General features: G+C 45.8%; 1 protein-coding gene across 6 annotated transcripts in view; it reads left to right on the top strand.

Annotated features, from left to right (window-relative positions):
- piezo2 (piezo type mechanosensitive ion channel component 2) overlaps nucleotides 1–16,265 on the top strand; it is a 499,687-nt gene that overhangs the window by 215,805 nt on the left and 267,617 nt on the right. For all 6 annotated transcript variants that reach the window (XM_033019396.1, XM_033019395.1, XM_033019392.1 and 3 more), the window contains exon 3: nucleotides 504–629. In XM_033019396.1, coding sequence (XP_032875287.1) covers nucleotides 504–629 — 126 coding nt within the window. The remainder of the gene's footprint in view (nucleotides 1–503; nucleotides 630–16,265) is intronic.

The raw sequence follows: 16,265 nt of genomic DNA, 5'->3' as shown, positions 1-16,265 counted from the left end.
AGGATTTTCGGAGCCCTGTGTGATGTCGGGACCAGCCCCGCACAACTCCATATGAATCCGCGCTTCGAAGTGGGCCGCGGCCGTACGCCTCAAGCGACCACGTTTGGTCGCGCTAGACGCATGCAATTGCTTGCTGGTGGGACAGGCCCTTTACTCAGTGGGTCAGGCGGCACCTCTGGAGCAAAAGGAATAAGTGATGTTTCAGTGAGTTCCCGCCTGAAACATAACCTATTCCTTTTCTCCAGAGATGCTACCTGACCCGCTGAGTTACTCCTGCACTTTGTGTCTGATTAAAGATAGTCCGAGGGTCTCCAATGAGGTAGATGGTATCTCAGGACCACTCTCTAGTTGGTGATAGGATGGTTCAGTTGCCTGATAATAGGTTAAATAATAGGCTTGAGAATAATGCTTCTGTGTTGAATGGTAATTTGATTTGACTAGCTATTTAATTTCATTATAATGTCTTGCACGGAAATTCATTATGGAATTTTATTTTATTCCAGGTCATACAGGCCGTTTACTGAAAACCTTGTGTTTCACAAGCCTCACCTTTCTGCTGCTTCATGCCTTGTTTCACATTACCATTTACAGCCTTCAGGCAAACAGGAAAATCAAGCCTGGCTTCAGCTGTAAGTAGAATTTTCTGTTTCTTTTCGTTCATGGTCTCAATGGCTCAACGACTTTTGGTTACAGGCGCGTTAGAGGATTTGTGTTACAGTTGTTCATTTTGATTTAAGATTTGGAATTCGCTGCAAAGGAGGTAATTTTGGGGGGTGACTTTTTCACAGTGGGTGTATGGAACGAGCTGCCAGAGGAGGTAGTTGAGTCTGGGACTATCACAATATTTAAGAAGCAACAAGACAGGTACGTGGATAGGACAGGTTTAAGGGGATATGGGCCAAACGTCGGCAGGCGTGCCTGATGTAGATAGGACATGTTGGTCTGAAGGGCCTGTTTCCACGCTGCATGGCTGTGACTCTACGACTCGACACATTCAGGCCATGCAAGAGGGCAAATTCTATCCCATTAAATGCATCCCAGGAAACTGAGTGTCCCAGCTTGTCTCCTAGCCTGTGCTCCATGCAGTTCAAAATATCCAAGGAGTATTTAAACGTATAAAATTCCAAGAGGGATTGACTTCCTAAACATAGAAACATAGAACATAGAAATTAGGTGCAGGAGTAGGCCATTCGGCCCTTCGAGCCTGCACCGCCATTCAATATGATCATGGCTGATCATCCAACTCAGTATCCCGTACCTGCCTTCTCTCCATACCCTCTGATCCCCTTAGCCACAAGGGCCACATCTAACTCCCTCTTAAATATAGCCAATGAACTGGCCTCAACTACCCTCTGTGGCAGAGAGTTCCAGAGATTCACCATTCTCTGTGTGAAAAAAGTTTTTCTCATCTCGGTTTTAAAGGATTTCCCCCTTATCCTTAAGCTGTGACCCCTTGTCCTGGACTTCCCCAACATCGGGAACAATCTTCCTGCATCTAGCCTGTCCAACCCCTCAAGAATTTTGTAAGTTTCTATAAGATCCCCTCTCAATCTCCTAAATTCTAGAGAGTATAAACCAAGTCTATCCAGTCTTTCTTCATAAGACAGTCCTGACATCCCAGGAATCAGTCTGGTGAACCTTCTCTGCACTCTCTCTATGGCAATAATGTCCTTCCTCAGATTTGGAGACCAAAACTGTAAGCAATACTCCAGGTGTGGCCTCACCAAGACCCTGTACAACTGCAGTAGAACCTCCCTGCTCCTATACTCAAATCCTTTTGCTATGAAAGCTAACATACCATTCGCTTTCTTCACTGCCTGCTGCACCTGCATGCCCACTTTCAATGACTGGTGTACCATGACACCCAGGTCTCGCTGCATCTCCCCTTTTCCTAATCGGCCACCATTTAGATAATACCTAATCGGCCACCATTTAGATAATACGTTGTTTCCTTACGTTGTAGAATAAAGAACCAGAGCCACAAATCCAAGGGATCTCTATGTTTTATTTTGTTCATACATAGATATATATATATCACTATGTTATATAGTGTTTTATTGTCACAGGTATTGAAATGGAACAATAAAATTCTTACTTGCAGCAGCACAACAGGTTTGTACACACTACACAAAAGACAATAGAATCAACAAACAAAAAAAAGTTCAATAATAAAAAAATAATAATATAATACAAAAAACAAAACAAACGGCAAAGTCCCTATTGCAAGTTTATAATTTGGAATTTATTTGGAGTTTGGGGGGCTCAATAGCCTTGACGGTCGTTGGGAAGAAGCTTATACATTATAGCTGAACATTGTAGTTTTCAGATTCCTATACCTTCAAGAGAAAGTTAGATAGAGTTCTTAGGGGTAATGATATCAAGGGATATGGGGAGAAAGCAGGAACAGGGTACTGATCTTGGATGATCAGCTATGATCATATTTTATGACGGTGCTGGCTCAAACGGCCAAATGGCCTACTCCTGCACCTATTTTCTATGTTTCTATGTTTCTTCGTGTGGCAGAAATGAAATGAGAGTGTGGCTGGGGTAGTGTGGGTCATTGATGATGCTAGCTGCCTTTTTGAGACAGTGCCTCCTACAGATCCCTTCAGTGGAGGTCAGTACCGATCACGGTCTCGGCAATTCTCACCACTTTTTGTGAGCTCTTTCGGTCCTGTCAAACCAGGTCATAAAACAAGATTCCAGAAAAGGATACAAGATTGATATGAGGAAGATTGTGAATCTTTCAAATCCTCTCCTCCAAAAGGCAATGTTGAGAGACATAGGAAGTCCTGTTTACCAGCTGCTATAAGGTTATATAATGTGCATAAATAACTGCACTTTTTTTAAATTAATTGTATTTTAACTTGTATTTTAACTTGTATTTTTACTTGTTAAGTATGGAAGCCTTTTGAGGAAATGTGTGGTGTTATGTCTGTCTTGAAGCTGTCGTGGCACTGTAATTTCCTGTAAAGGATTATTAAAGGTATAATCAATCAATCAATCAATCAATTTAAGAACTGAAATGAAAAGATTTTGAGAAGAATAAGAGCGGCACGGTGGCGCAGCGGTAGAGTTGATGCCCTTCTATGCCAGAAACCCGAGTTCGATCCTGACTATGGGTGCAGTCTGTACGGAGTTTGCATGTTCTCCCTGTGACTGCATGGGTTTTCTCCAGGTGCTCAGGTCACCTTCCACATTCCAAAGACATGTAGGTTTGTAGATTAATTTGTTTCTCTAAATTGTCGCTAGCGTGAAGGTTAGTGCTAGTGTACGGGGTAATTGTTGGTCGGCATAGATTCGGTGGGTCGAAGGGCGTGTTTCCGTGCTGCATCTCTAAAGTGTAAAGTAAAATCTATGAAATAGGAGGAAGTGGTAGAGAGGCTTATTTGAGACACCAGAAGACTTGAGATCTTCTTGAGCATCGGAGTAAGATGAAAGGGCGACATGGCTTACACCTGCTCCTGTTTCTTATGTTCATATCGTTGACTAGCCTCTGGCAGAATTTCCTATGCTTCTGGGTTTGCAGCCTTGAGGGAAGTTGAGGAAATGGCTGTGGTGGTGACCACAGTGTTCTAGCGAGCAGTGAAAAAATGGTGAATAATTTATTTCTCTGCTTTCCCATGTCAGAACCGTGACAACACAGTAAATGTACTGCTTTAACTATAAAACATTTCAGGACATCCAAGAATGTTAAAAGTGTATTGGGAACTCAAGTACTTTCTTCCTTTTTCTTCATCTTGGTTGCTTGTAATATTACAAATCTACTGAAGCAGAATATAATGATTTATAGTCATAGAGAGTTATACAGCATGAAAACAGGACTTTCTGCCCCAATTGCCCACACCGACTAACATGCCCCATTTACATTAGTCCAGCTGCCTGTTTTTAGACCATATCCCTCAATACTTATCCTATCCATGTACCTGTCTAAATGTTTCTTAAATTTGATAATACCTGCCTCAACTGCCTCCTCCGGCAGCTTGTTCCATACACCGACCATCCTTTGGTTAATAACGACGGCATTCAGGTTCCTATTAAATCTGTTCCCCTCACCTATATCCTCTGGTTCTCGATTCACCTACTCTGGGTGAAAGACCCTGTGCATTTACCTTATCTATTTGGATCAATCATTGCGTTTAGTTCTGGGCATCGTGTTATAGGGAAGATGGTGTTAAGTTGGAAAGAGAAGATTTACAAGGATGTTGCCAGGACTCAAGGGTCTGAGCTATAGAGAGAGGTTGAGTCGGCTGGGTCTCTATTCCCTGAGGCACACGAGGATGAGGGGTGATCTTATAGAAGTCATGATCATGAGGGGGATAGATCCGGTGGACACACTGAGTCTCTCACTCAGAGTAGGGAAATTGAGAATAGGATTAAGGTGAAGGGAGAAAGATTTTATAGGAATCTGGGGGATAACTGCTTTAAGCAAAGGGTGGTAGATGTATGAAACGAGCTGCCGGAGGAAGTAGTTGAGGCAGGGACTATTGTAACATTTAAAAAGCAGTTAGACAGATACATGGATAGGACAGGTTTAAAGGGATATGGGCCAAACACAGGCAGGTGGGACAAGTATAGATGGAACGTTGGTCGGTGTGGGTAAGTTGGGCTCTATGACTATGACTCTAATCACAGATGCCTTTCAGAGGATACATTTGAGGCAATACCTATAATCTATCCTTGATTTAATGAACCCATTTGGTGTTACGTGGTTTTAACTGAAGCCTTCAGATTTCAAAGCGAACTACGGAAAGATGGTTATCGACAAAATTGAGGCCTCTTTGGTTGAAGCCAACTCCTCCACACTCTTCAGAGTTTTCCAGTCAGCTATTGATGTGGTGAATAGACTTCAAGCCCAGACTTCACACTGGGCTCCATTTTTCAACATATTAGGCTCACCCGCAGTTCCTTTGCAAAACCACTGACGTTGAGTTGGCAATCGGTCTATTTACTGCACCAAAGTTTTTTTCAAGTTCCTTCTTAATATCAATTTTGAAAACAGTAGCCTCTTTTAGTGGCGCACAAATAATTGTTCACCATTATTTCTCTAGGGATCTGTTAAAATAAAATGCCCTTGCGCCAGTAACATTTGTATTCAAAGTTTAAACTCACAGTTAGAGAACAGTATATGAAAAGGTATATTGTGTTGGGTATTTGATAGGGATAAAATGCTTGTTTTGTTGGGAAGGCGAGTGTGAAATTTCACTGGGTTCAGCTCCTGAGAATTGCCTGTAAGCTGATTTCCCCTTGTCAGAAACATTTGTTTTCTACAGTTACCCATATCACCAAATGCATGTGATATAATATTTTCATCTTGCAAAATTCACCCTTATACTACCCATGATTAAACAGAATATATACTGCATCCAGTCATTAATTAATATCACAATGCATTTTTAAATTATTATTATTTGCTTGCATAATGTGTTAAATTGAAATTTTAAATGTTAAAATTCAGGTTTGTACATGAAAATTTTCAGTCAGCTTCCACTTCTTGGTGAAAATGAACTATCCCCAGTGAAGTTCCTGCCAATGCATACACAGTGATATTTTAAACACAAGGATAAATTGACACATAGGACAAGCATCTAAGGTGCTAGTATGGAAAGATACCTGCACCTACCAGTGTACTCTTACCCCCATTTATTCAACATGTTTAAAATCCAGCGGCGACCAGAAAGACGCTACGACTCTTCGGGCGACTGAGGAGACTACTCATGAACATACAGGCGACACCCTGGCGACAGGGTGAAGCTTGTATGGTCGTGAGTAGTCGCCCAAAGAGTCGTACCTTGTTCTGGTCGCCGCTGGATTTTCAACATGTTGAAAATTTCCGGCGACCTGCAATGACCTATGACAGACGGGTGCCGGCAGTCGCCGAAAAAGTCGCGTAAGTGGGACAGGCTCATTACACTCTCACTCACACTCTCACTCACTCTCTCACACACACACTTACACACTCACATACTCATTCACACTTACTCTGACTCTCTCACTCATGCTCTCACACACTCACTCACACACTCACTCAATCACGCTCTCATACACTCGCACATTCCCACTCACACTTACTCACTCTCTCTCACTCTCTCACTCACTCACACTCTGACTCTCTCACTCTCTTACACTCTCATTCACTCTCTCGCTCTCTCCACACTCACTATCCCACTCTCTCTCTCTCACTCTCCCTTACTCACTCTCACTCTCTCTCTCACTCACTCTCATGTGCTATGTGCATGTGGACTGACACAAATCACAGACACACACATGTGGCAAAACCATTTTGATTTAATGGAGACTTTTATTAGGTTTGGCGGCTGATCAGAAAATATGGTCTTCCGCTATTTCAAACATTGTCATACAAACTTGGGCATTCTAGGATTTGTACATTCATTAAAGCATTTTATTCTTTAGGTTTCTTGATTGGGAAGCAAAGGTCATTGGGCATTGTTACAGGCAATCAGTCAGATGCCTTATACAGGTCGACTCTCTGGCAACTGATTGTCTGGCACCTCCTTTAACCTGGACAGAATTACGAGAGCGCACCTGAAATTCCCCGAGCGGCCACAGGTGGCATTGCATGCGGCGTGAGGTCTCTCGGGATGTGTCCCTCCATCCCGGAAGAGTTATTTGTGTACATATGCTGTTGTTGGTGGTGACCCCTCGGGTTTGTGCAATTCTTAGCTTCTTTTACTTACATTTATCCTGAGCTATGTCCCAGCAAGGTCCAAGTGACAGTCGTGGTGTCAAGCGTAAGCACATTTAATTTCCATGTAATATTTGTTTTATTTAAGTTTCTAGCAGTCCATGGTGACACGAGAGGGGTATAATTAGTGGGGCAGAGGTGTATAGAGCAAAGAATGCAATCCTGAACTACCATCTACCTCATTGGTGACCCCCCAAACTTTACTGGCTTTACCTTGCACTAAACGTTATTCCCTTATCATGTATCTGCACACTGTGAATGGCTCGATTGTAATAATGTACTTTATTTCCGCTGATGGTTAGCACGCAACCAAAGCTTTTTACATCACCTCTGTTGATCCTGCAAAATGGATACGTTTGCAAGGCTCTGGAACCTTAAGAAGGAGATGAAATGGAATTTCTTTAGTAAGAGGGAGGTGAATCTGTGGAATTCTTTGCCACAGAAGGCTGTGGAGGCCAAGTCAATGGATATTTTTAAGGCAGAGATAGATAGATTTTTGATTCGTATGGGTGTCAGGGGTTATGGGGAGAAGGCAGGAGAATGGGGTTAGGAGGTAAAGATAGATCAGCCATGATTGAATGGCAGAGTAGACCTGACTTTACTTTTTATTTGTCTTGTTTTAGTTAAATTTTTGGTTATTAGGTTGTGTTATGTGTGGGGGGGGGGGGAGGGGCTGAAACATGGTTTTCTGTCTCTCCCTTCGGGGGAATGCGACTTCTGTCATATCCCCCCTTCTCTGCCTCCGTCTGCGCTGAGGCCTAATGGCGGAGCTGGCGGCCTCCAACCTGCGACCGACCTCGAGGCTCCGGAGGCAGAGCCAGCCAGGACTCACCAACGCGAGGTTGGTCGAATTCGGAGCTGTGGCGGCATTCGGACGCTCCAGTGGCAGCGGCATGACTCGGGGCTGTGACGGTGATCCGGTGGCTGAGGCGGCCCGGCGCGGGGCTGTGACGGTGATCCGGTGAGGGCGGCCCGACGCGGGGCTGTGACGATGATCCGGTGAGGGCGGCCCGGCGCGGGGCTGAGACGGTGATCCGGTGAGGGCGGCCCAGCGCGGGGCTGTGACGGTGCTCCAGTGAGGGCGGCCCGGCTTGGGGCTGAGACGGCGCTCCGGTGATGGCGGCCCGGCGCGGGGCTGTGACGGTGCTCCGGTGAGGGCGGCCCGGCGCGGGGCTGAGACGGTGATCCGGTGAGGGCGGCCCAGCTCAGGGCTGAGACGGTGATCCGGTGAGGGCGGCCCGGCTTGGGGCTGAGACGGCGCTCCGGTGATGGCGGCCCGGCGCGGGGCTGTGACAGTGCTCCGGTGATGGCGGCCCGGCACGGGGCTGAGACGGTGCTCCGGTGACGGCGCTCCAGTGGCTGAGGCAGCCCAGCTCGGGGCTGAGACGGCGCTCCGGTGAGGGCGGCCCGGCACGGGGCTGGGACGGTGCTCCGGTGGCTGAGGCAGCATTCCAGCGGCGGCGACATGAATCCGGGGCTCGGCCGCGGGCCAGTGGACGACATCGTCGGGAGCTCGCAGGTCACAGGCTGGTGCCTGTTTTCCGGAGCTCCAGCGGCAACAGCTGCATCCGCTGGACTGGAGAGCGACAGCTTCGACCACCCCAGGCCGCGGAGCTTGAACCGGCCCGTTGGCGGAGCTCGGTTGAGCCGCGGGACTGATTACCATCGCCCGGTGGGGTAACAACATATCGCCTCAACGCAGAGTGAGAATGAGGAGGGGAGAGTCAGTAACCTTAAGACTTTTGCCTCCATCACAGTGAGGAGGTGCCTGGTGAACTCACTGTGGTGGATGTTAATTTGTGTTTATTGTGTGTTTTGTTGTTTATTATTATATGTATGGCTGCAGGCAACGACATTTCGTTCAGACCGAAAGGTCTGAATGACAAATAAAGGATCTAATCTAATCTAATCTAATGGGCCGATTGGCCTAATTTTGCTCCTATCACTTATGACCTTATGACCAAGGGTGCTGGAAAATTGGTGTATATATATAAATCTCCTATGCCCTTATCTAGGAAGATAACTTTCCAAAACAAACTGCAGATCTAAGTGCAGCACGATAAAAGATGTGCCAAGATCCAGCTGAATGCTTATTACAATTGCTGCTCTTACAGGAACCTGATAACAGTCTCTCTGCTAGGCTCCATTTATTGATTCTTTTTTTAATATAATTTGATCAAGCAGAAAGTGCACTTGTGGATAGCACCGTGGATAAGGCAATGCAAAGCCAGCTAACTGCGTCTCTGAAATGGGAAATAATGCTCATTGTGCTTACAGCCATCCATGTGTGAAGTGCAAAATAAGTTGTTGCAGGGAATGTGACCTCCTTTGTAACTGGATACTACTGGATACTAATCTCAAGAGAGAGTCGTCAAGAGTGTTTTATTGTCATATGTCCAGAAAAGGAAACATATTTATATTACAAAGACAAAAACAATGCCCCCAAGTCTATGTACGTCGGAGCTTATTTGGAGGTAATAGTGTTTAATTGCCTGAAGGTTGTAGGGAAGAAGCTGCTCCTGAACTTGACGTTACTGTCGATGGCAGGAGTGAAATGAGAGTGTGGCCAAGATGGTGTGGGTTTCTAATGGTACTGGCTGCCTTTTTGAGGCAGTGACTCCTATAGATCCCTTCGATGGTGGGATGTCACTGTTGCTGGGACGGCTTGGGTGTTCAGTCGTCAGCTGAGTTCATTGGCAGTGCTCAACCTAGGCTGCAAGAGATGCAACAATGTGTGTGAAGTACCGTTCTGATTAGAGCTAAATGGATATTGTGCTGAATATTTGATGGGAATAAGAGGCTTTCATGTGTGGAATGGGGAATACTGCTAACGTGTCCTAGGGCAAGTGAACCTCCTCAGCATGTACTGTATCAATATATAAACCATATTAGGTATCTGGATAGGAAAGGTTTAGCGGGATCTGGGCCAAATGCGGGGAGGTGGGACTGGTATAGATGGGACATCTTGGTTGGCATAGGTAGTTGGGAACTGCAGATGTTGGTTTACACCAAAGATGGACACAAAATGCTGGAGTAACTCAGCGGGTCAAGCAGCATCCAGAAAAGAAATTGTTGATGTTTCGGGTTTAAACTCTTCTTCAGACTGAAGAAGGAGTCTGACGAAGGGTCTCAACTCGAAATGTCACCTATACCTTTTGTCCAGTGATGCTGCCTGACCCGCTGAGTTACTCCAGCATTTTGTATCTATCTAAAGTAAATGTAAACTGGCTGAAAGCAGCATCACATCTGCAATGTGCATTCTCTATTAACATGTCAAATTAATGCTGTATTATCAACGTGACTCTTCTGCTCACAAGTACTGTTCTGTCTTCTGCGCTGTGTAATTTGTCCAGTTAACTTCCTGCATGAGTCATGCAACACTGGTTGAAATCAACAAGATGTTCTCCTACTCCAGACTGTGCTGCTTATGATGGTAATGCTGTCGGTGAGCACTGATGCTGGGTTGGGTTGTGGAGAAAGAGCATTCAGATGCCCCTTGCCAGGACATTCACCTCAGTACTTAATCTTCTGCCTTGGATATGAACAGGAATACTACTGCGTGGACATAGACCATAGACAAGAGAGCAGTACAACACCGGAATGGGCCCTTCGGCTCACAATATTTACATTAATGTTGGGGGGTCAGGTGACATCTCCAGAGCAGTGCTTCTTAAACTATTCCAGCGTCAGTCACCCTTGAGTCTTTATCAGAAATTTTCATTCATCCTCGACTAAATTTTCTTACGTTTTTTAGTAATTTTCGTCATTCTCCCTTGTGCATAATTTAATATATAATTTATTTTGTCACATGAGCAAAAATCATAAATTAACTTAGTCAAAATAATTTCATTCACCCTTGGGTGAACCAGTCACCAGTTTAAGAAGCACTGCTCTAGAGGGCATGGATAACGACATTTCTTTAGCGTTGGGACCCTTCTTTAGACTCCTGTGTCACATCACAGTTAAACTGATCTTATCTGCCTGTACCTGATCCATATCCCACTATTCCCTGCACTTCCGTGTGCCAATCTAAAGGCCTCTTAAATGTCACTATCATATCTGCCTCCACCACCACCCCTGACAGTGTGTTCCAGGTGCTCACTACTCCTCTTTGTGTAAAAAATGTGCCCGCACATATTCATTAAACTTTCCCCCTCTCACCTGATAGCTTTGCCCTCTAGCTTTGGACATTTACACCCGGCAAAAAAGACGGACTGTCTAACGGACTGTCTAACCTCTAACTTCTATCAAGTCTCCCCTCAAACTCCGGAGATCCAGAGAAAACAATCCAAGTCTACCCAACCTCACCCTATAGCTGAATACTCTCTATTCCAGGCAGCATTCTGGTAAACCTCCTCTGCACCCTTTCCAAAGCCTCCACATCTATTCTGTAATGGTGCAACCAGAACTGCAAATGCTGGAAATTTATTAAAAAAATAAAAAAATGATGGAAATAATTAGAGGGTCAGAATTTATGACAAAGGGTCTTCAACCTGAAATATTAACATAGAACAGTAGAGGATTGTGCCCTTTGGCAAGCATGTTTGTGCGGAACGTGATGCCTTGTTAAAGGTCTTGACTGTCTACTGTCTACCCTATCTATGCCTCTCATAATTTTATATGCTTCTATCAAGTCTCCCTTCAACCTCCGATGTTCCAGGGCAAACAATCAAAGTCTATCCAACCTCACCCTGTGGATGAAACCTTCTAACCTAGGCAACATGTTTGTAAACCTCCTCTCCACTCTCTCAAAAACCTCGTCAGTTCATAAGTCATTGGAACAGAACTAGGCCCATCGATTCTGCTCCACCATTCAATCATGGCTGATCTATCTATCTCTCACAAACCCATTCTCCTATAAGTTTCCACATCTTTCCTGTAATGGGTTGACCAGAACTGCATGCAATACACCTAATGTGGCCTAACCAAAGTCCTATAGATCTTCATCATGACTTCCTGACTCTTATATTCAATGCCCCTAGCAATGAAGTAAAGCATACCATATGCCTTCTTTACCACTCTTGTATGTAGTATGACTGGGTAGCACACAGAACATATCACTGTATCGCTGTACATATGACAATAAATAAAATGGTGATATGGTGACACAGCTGTAGAGCTGCTGCCTTACAGCGCCAGAGATCCGGGTTTGATCCTGACCACAGGTGCTGTCTGTACAGAGTTTGTGCGTCTCCCCGTGACCTGCATGGGTTTTCTCCTGGACCTCCGGCTTCCTCCCACACTCCAAAGACGTACAGGTCTGTGGGTTAATTGGCTTGGTATAATTGTACATTGTCCCCAGTGTGTAGGATAGTGTTAGTGCGTGGGAATAGCTGGTCGGCGCGGACTCGATGGGCCAGTGAGCCATCCTCTTAGGATGAGACTTGTCCTATGCTGAGAATACAAGTGGAATAGCACTTTATTTTCAGGAGCTTGGGGTTTGACTGAGGACTGTCTACAACTAGGTGGGGTAGTCTCAGGATAAAGGATCAGCTATTTAAGTCAGAAATGAAGAGAAACTTCAAGAGCAGAGAGTATTGGAATTCTTTGAATTCTCTGCCCAAAGGCGTTGAGGAATGTTAACCACTTCAGATATACAAGACTGAGCTTGACAGATTTTTGGATACTGAAGTAACCAAGGTAGATGTAACTGTTCGTAATGATCTACTTTATTAACTCATTGTGACAGTGGGAGGCCATTTGGCCCATCAGGTTGATACTGGTCCCAGCAGAGCAATCGCATCAGTTCCATAAGAACCCAAGGAAATCAAAGCAGGACCAGGCCACTCGGCCCTTCAAGCCTGGCCCACCGTTCGGTATGATTATGGCTGATCTGTGCTGACCTCATTTCCTCTCCTCTGCCACTTCCCAATAACCCTAAATTCATCAATCCTCCAAATATTTATCTACCTCCAACTTAAATATAGTTCATAAGTTCATTAGTCGTAGGAGCAGTAGGACATTTGGCCCATCAAGTCTGCTCTGCCATTCAAGCATGGCTGATCTATCTTTCCGACTCAACCCATTCTCCTGCATTCTCCCCATTCCCCTTGATAACCCTTCTACCTTCCTGCCCCACCCCCACAACAGAGAATTCCAGAGACTGACCACTCTCTGAGAAAATAAGGTTTCTAAGCATCTCAGTTTTAAATGACCCACCGCATACCTGGCCTTGTTCATGACTCTCAAACGTGGAAACCTCTCAACTATACAAATTGAGAGGTAAAGTTGCAGTTGTAGAAGATGTTGGTTGAGGCCACATTTAGATTATTGGGTTCAGTTCTGTTTCTGCTTGTTTTCTGCACAACCGCCAACAGCTGGGCTATCTCGTGCAAGTTTCGCTCGCATGGGCACTGGTTGCAAAAGGGTTATTTAGATTTTTATGTGGGCAAGTTTGGTGAGATGATCCATGTCCAAGTTGGTGAGCTGTGACTTGAAGAGTGACAAGGTTGGTTCACACCTGGTGGTGTCAGGAAGGATGTTCCATTCTGGGATACTCCATGGATATAGTGACTGTAGATAGCTATTTTTGTTTGCTTTAATTCTAGTATAAATAAAGTGACCTGAGGACTGTCTTGTAGAGTTCTGGGTATTGGATTGAATGAGGTGAGATATGTTACTGGGTATGATGTCATGAGTCTCCTTGTAGACAGTACATAAGCGGGCTTTGTGGCGTCTTGACTCCAGCGATTCACAGCCAAGGCGATTTAACAACACTTGAGTAGTTATTAACAAACTGGGTTGCACGTCTCTGAACCTTGTCAAGGGTGTCAATGTTATTTTTCTGGTGAGGGTCCCATATTGTCTGACAATATTCCAACAGTGGCGGACAAGTGCTTTGTACGCAACCTCCTTAGTTGGTTTGTCACAACCGGATAAGTGTCTCCGGAGAAGGCCCAAAGTTCTGTTTGCTTTTGTGGCAATCTGGTTTATGTGTCCGTTCCAGGCTAGGCCAGATGTGGGTGGTGATCAACTTCTTTAAGCAGGCTGTCTCCCATCTTGTACCAGCTCATGGTCAGCTTTATGAGTATCTCTCATGGAAAAGCATTTGATGTGATTGAAACCCATTTGCCAAATGGTTTCCCAATTGCAAAGATGGTTTATGCTCTGGGCACCTTATTGTCGGAAAGATGTTGTCAAGCTGGAAAGGGTACAGAGAAGATTTACAAGGATGTTGCCAGAACACAAGGGCATGAGCAATAGGGAGAGATTAAGCAGGCTAGGACTCCATTCCTTAGAGCACAGGAGGATGAACGGTGATCTTATAGAAATGTATAAAATCAAGAGAGGAATAGATCGGGTAGGTGCACAGAGTCTCTTGCCCAGAGTTGGGGAATTGAGAACCAGCCGTTTAAGGTGAGGGGGAAAGATTTAAAAGGAGGGGTAACTTTTTCATGCAAAGGGTAGTAGGTGTATGGAACGAGCTTCCAGAGGAAGTAGCTGAGGCAGGGAGTATCGCAATGATTAAGAAACATTTAGACAGGTACATGTATAGGACAGGTTCAAAGGGATATGGGCCAAACACAGGCAGGTGGGACTAGTGTAGATGGGACAAGTTGGCCAGTGTGGGCAAGTTGGGACTCTTTGACTCTATCTAACCTGTTAAGCCTGCTAAGGTTTTTATATTTTTGAATAGATTCACCTCTCATTCTTCTAAGCTCTACTGACCCAAACTGTCCACTGGTCCCAAGAATTCCCCTTCCTATGTCTTTACCAACATGACTGTCCTGGGGCTCCCCAATGGCACTCATTGCTGGAGTGAGACCACACTTAAACTGGAGGGACATCACCTCATATTCCGCTTGGGTAGCCTGCAACCTCCAGGCATGAACATTGAATTCTCCAATTTCAGGTAACCCCCCCCCCCCCCCCCCCCCCCCCCCCCCCCCCCCCCCCCCCCACCCTCCCCCTCCCCCTTCCTGCCCTTTCTCTCCTGATCTACACAGGTGATGTTGAGGTGAGGTTGAAAATGATATCAAAAAAGCAGAGCAAGATGGAGGAGATATGGGGCCTATTTCAGTTTGAATTTCTGTAACTATTTGATTCCTGATGCTTTAGCATTCTGGCATTGATTTTATACTTCACTCTCAGATGTTTTGACTATGCTCAGCAAGTAGATGAAAGTTGTACATGATATAAAAATGTTTATAAATTGCAAACCTTAAATTAGACAATAGACAATAGGTGCGGAGTAGGCCATTCGGCCCTTCGAGCCAGCACCGCCATTCAACGTGATCATGGATGATCATCCCCAATCAGTACCCCATTCCTGCCTTCTCCCCATATCCCCTGACTCCGCTATCTTTAAGAGCCCTATCTAGCTCTCTCTTGAAAGTATCCAGAGAACCGGCCTCCACCGCCCTCTGAATTCCACGGACTCACAACTCTCTGTGTGAAAATTGTTTTCACATTGTTTCAGTGGAAATAATGATACAGATTTTCATGCAAGGGTGGCACGGTGGTGTGGCGGTCGAGTTGCTGCCTTACAGCGCCTGTGACCCCGGTTCGTTCTTGACCACGGGTGCTGTCTGTTTGGAATTTGTACATTCTCCCTGTGACCTGCGTGAGGTTTGTCCGGTAGCTCCGGTTTCCTCCCACACTCCAAAGACATACAGGTTTGTAGGCTGATTAGCTGCAGTATAATCGTAAATTGTCCATAGTATGTGTCAGATAGTATTAGTACGCGGGGATCACTGGTCGGCTCGGACTTGGTGGGCCGAACGGTCTGTTTCTGTGCTGTATCTCTATAAATAAACTAATAACTAAATGTCTCCAGTCATAATATTAACCCAAGGGCACAATGAACTCTGCACAGCCTATACCAGCAACTCCATTGCAATTAAGAATACCAAAGCAAGGTAGCGAGCCTTAATGTCTACAATTCAGTGGCTTTGACATTCAGCATCATAAAGTGTTTCAAGACACACAATAATTCCAGCTTCCCAGACTGGTTTGATTCACTGCAGTTCATGTACTATCGCAACAGGTCCATGGTAGGCACCATCTTCTTGGCCTTACACTCATCGCTGATACATCTGGATATGAAGGACATCAACATCAGACTCTTAAGGGACTGTCCCACCAGCATGCGACTGCATGCGGCAAGCGCGACCTAACATGGTCTCTTGAGCCGTACGGCCTCGTGGGGTCGGTCCCACTTCGATCGCTGGAGCCGTATGGAGTTGTGCGGAGCTGGTCCCGACATCGTGCGGGGCTCCGAAAAACTGACACTGTTCAAAAATTCCGCGCGGCAACGGCCTGCCAGCCCGCAGCCACATTGAGGCCGTACGCACCGCCTCGACGGGCATGCGCAGCGTCTCGACACCGCACGCAGTGTACGGCATACGCCTAGCGCGAACTTCCCGCGGACTTCACTCGAACTTCACGTCAACTCGTGCGGGATCAATCGAGCTCCGCGCGGCCCCCGCTTCCGGTTTGGTCGTGCTCGTCGCATGCTAGTGGGACAGGCCCTGTACGGGGATCACTCGACCTCCGCGCGGCCCCCGCTTCCAGTTTGGTCGCGCTTGCCGCATGCAGTCGCATGCTCGTGGGACAGGCC

This window comes from Amblyraja radiata, chromosome 4 (genome assembly GCF_010909765.2).
Source record: "Amblyraja radiata isolate CabotCenter1 chromosome 4, sAmbRad1.1.pri, whole genome shotgun sequence".
In the NCBI taxonomy this organism is placed as follows: domain Eukaryota; kingdom Metazoa; phylum Chordata; class Chondrichthyes; order Rajiformes; family Rajidae; genus Amblyraja; species Amblyraja radiata.
This window is presented reverse-complemented; position numbering and strand designations above follow the sequence as displayed.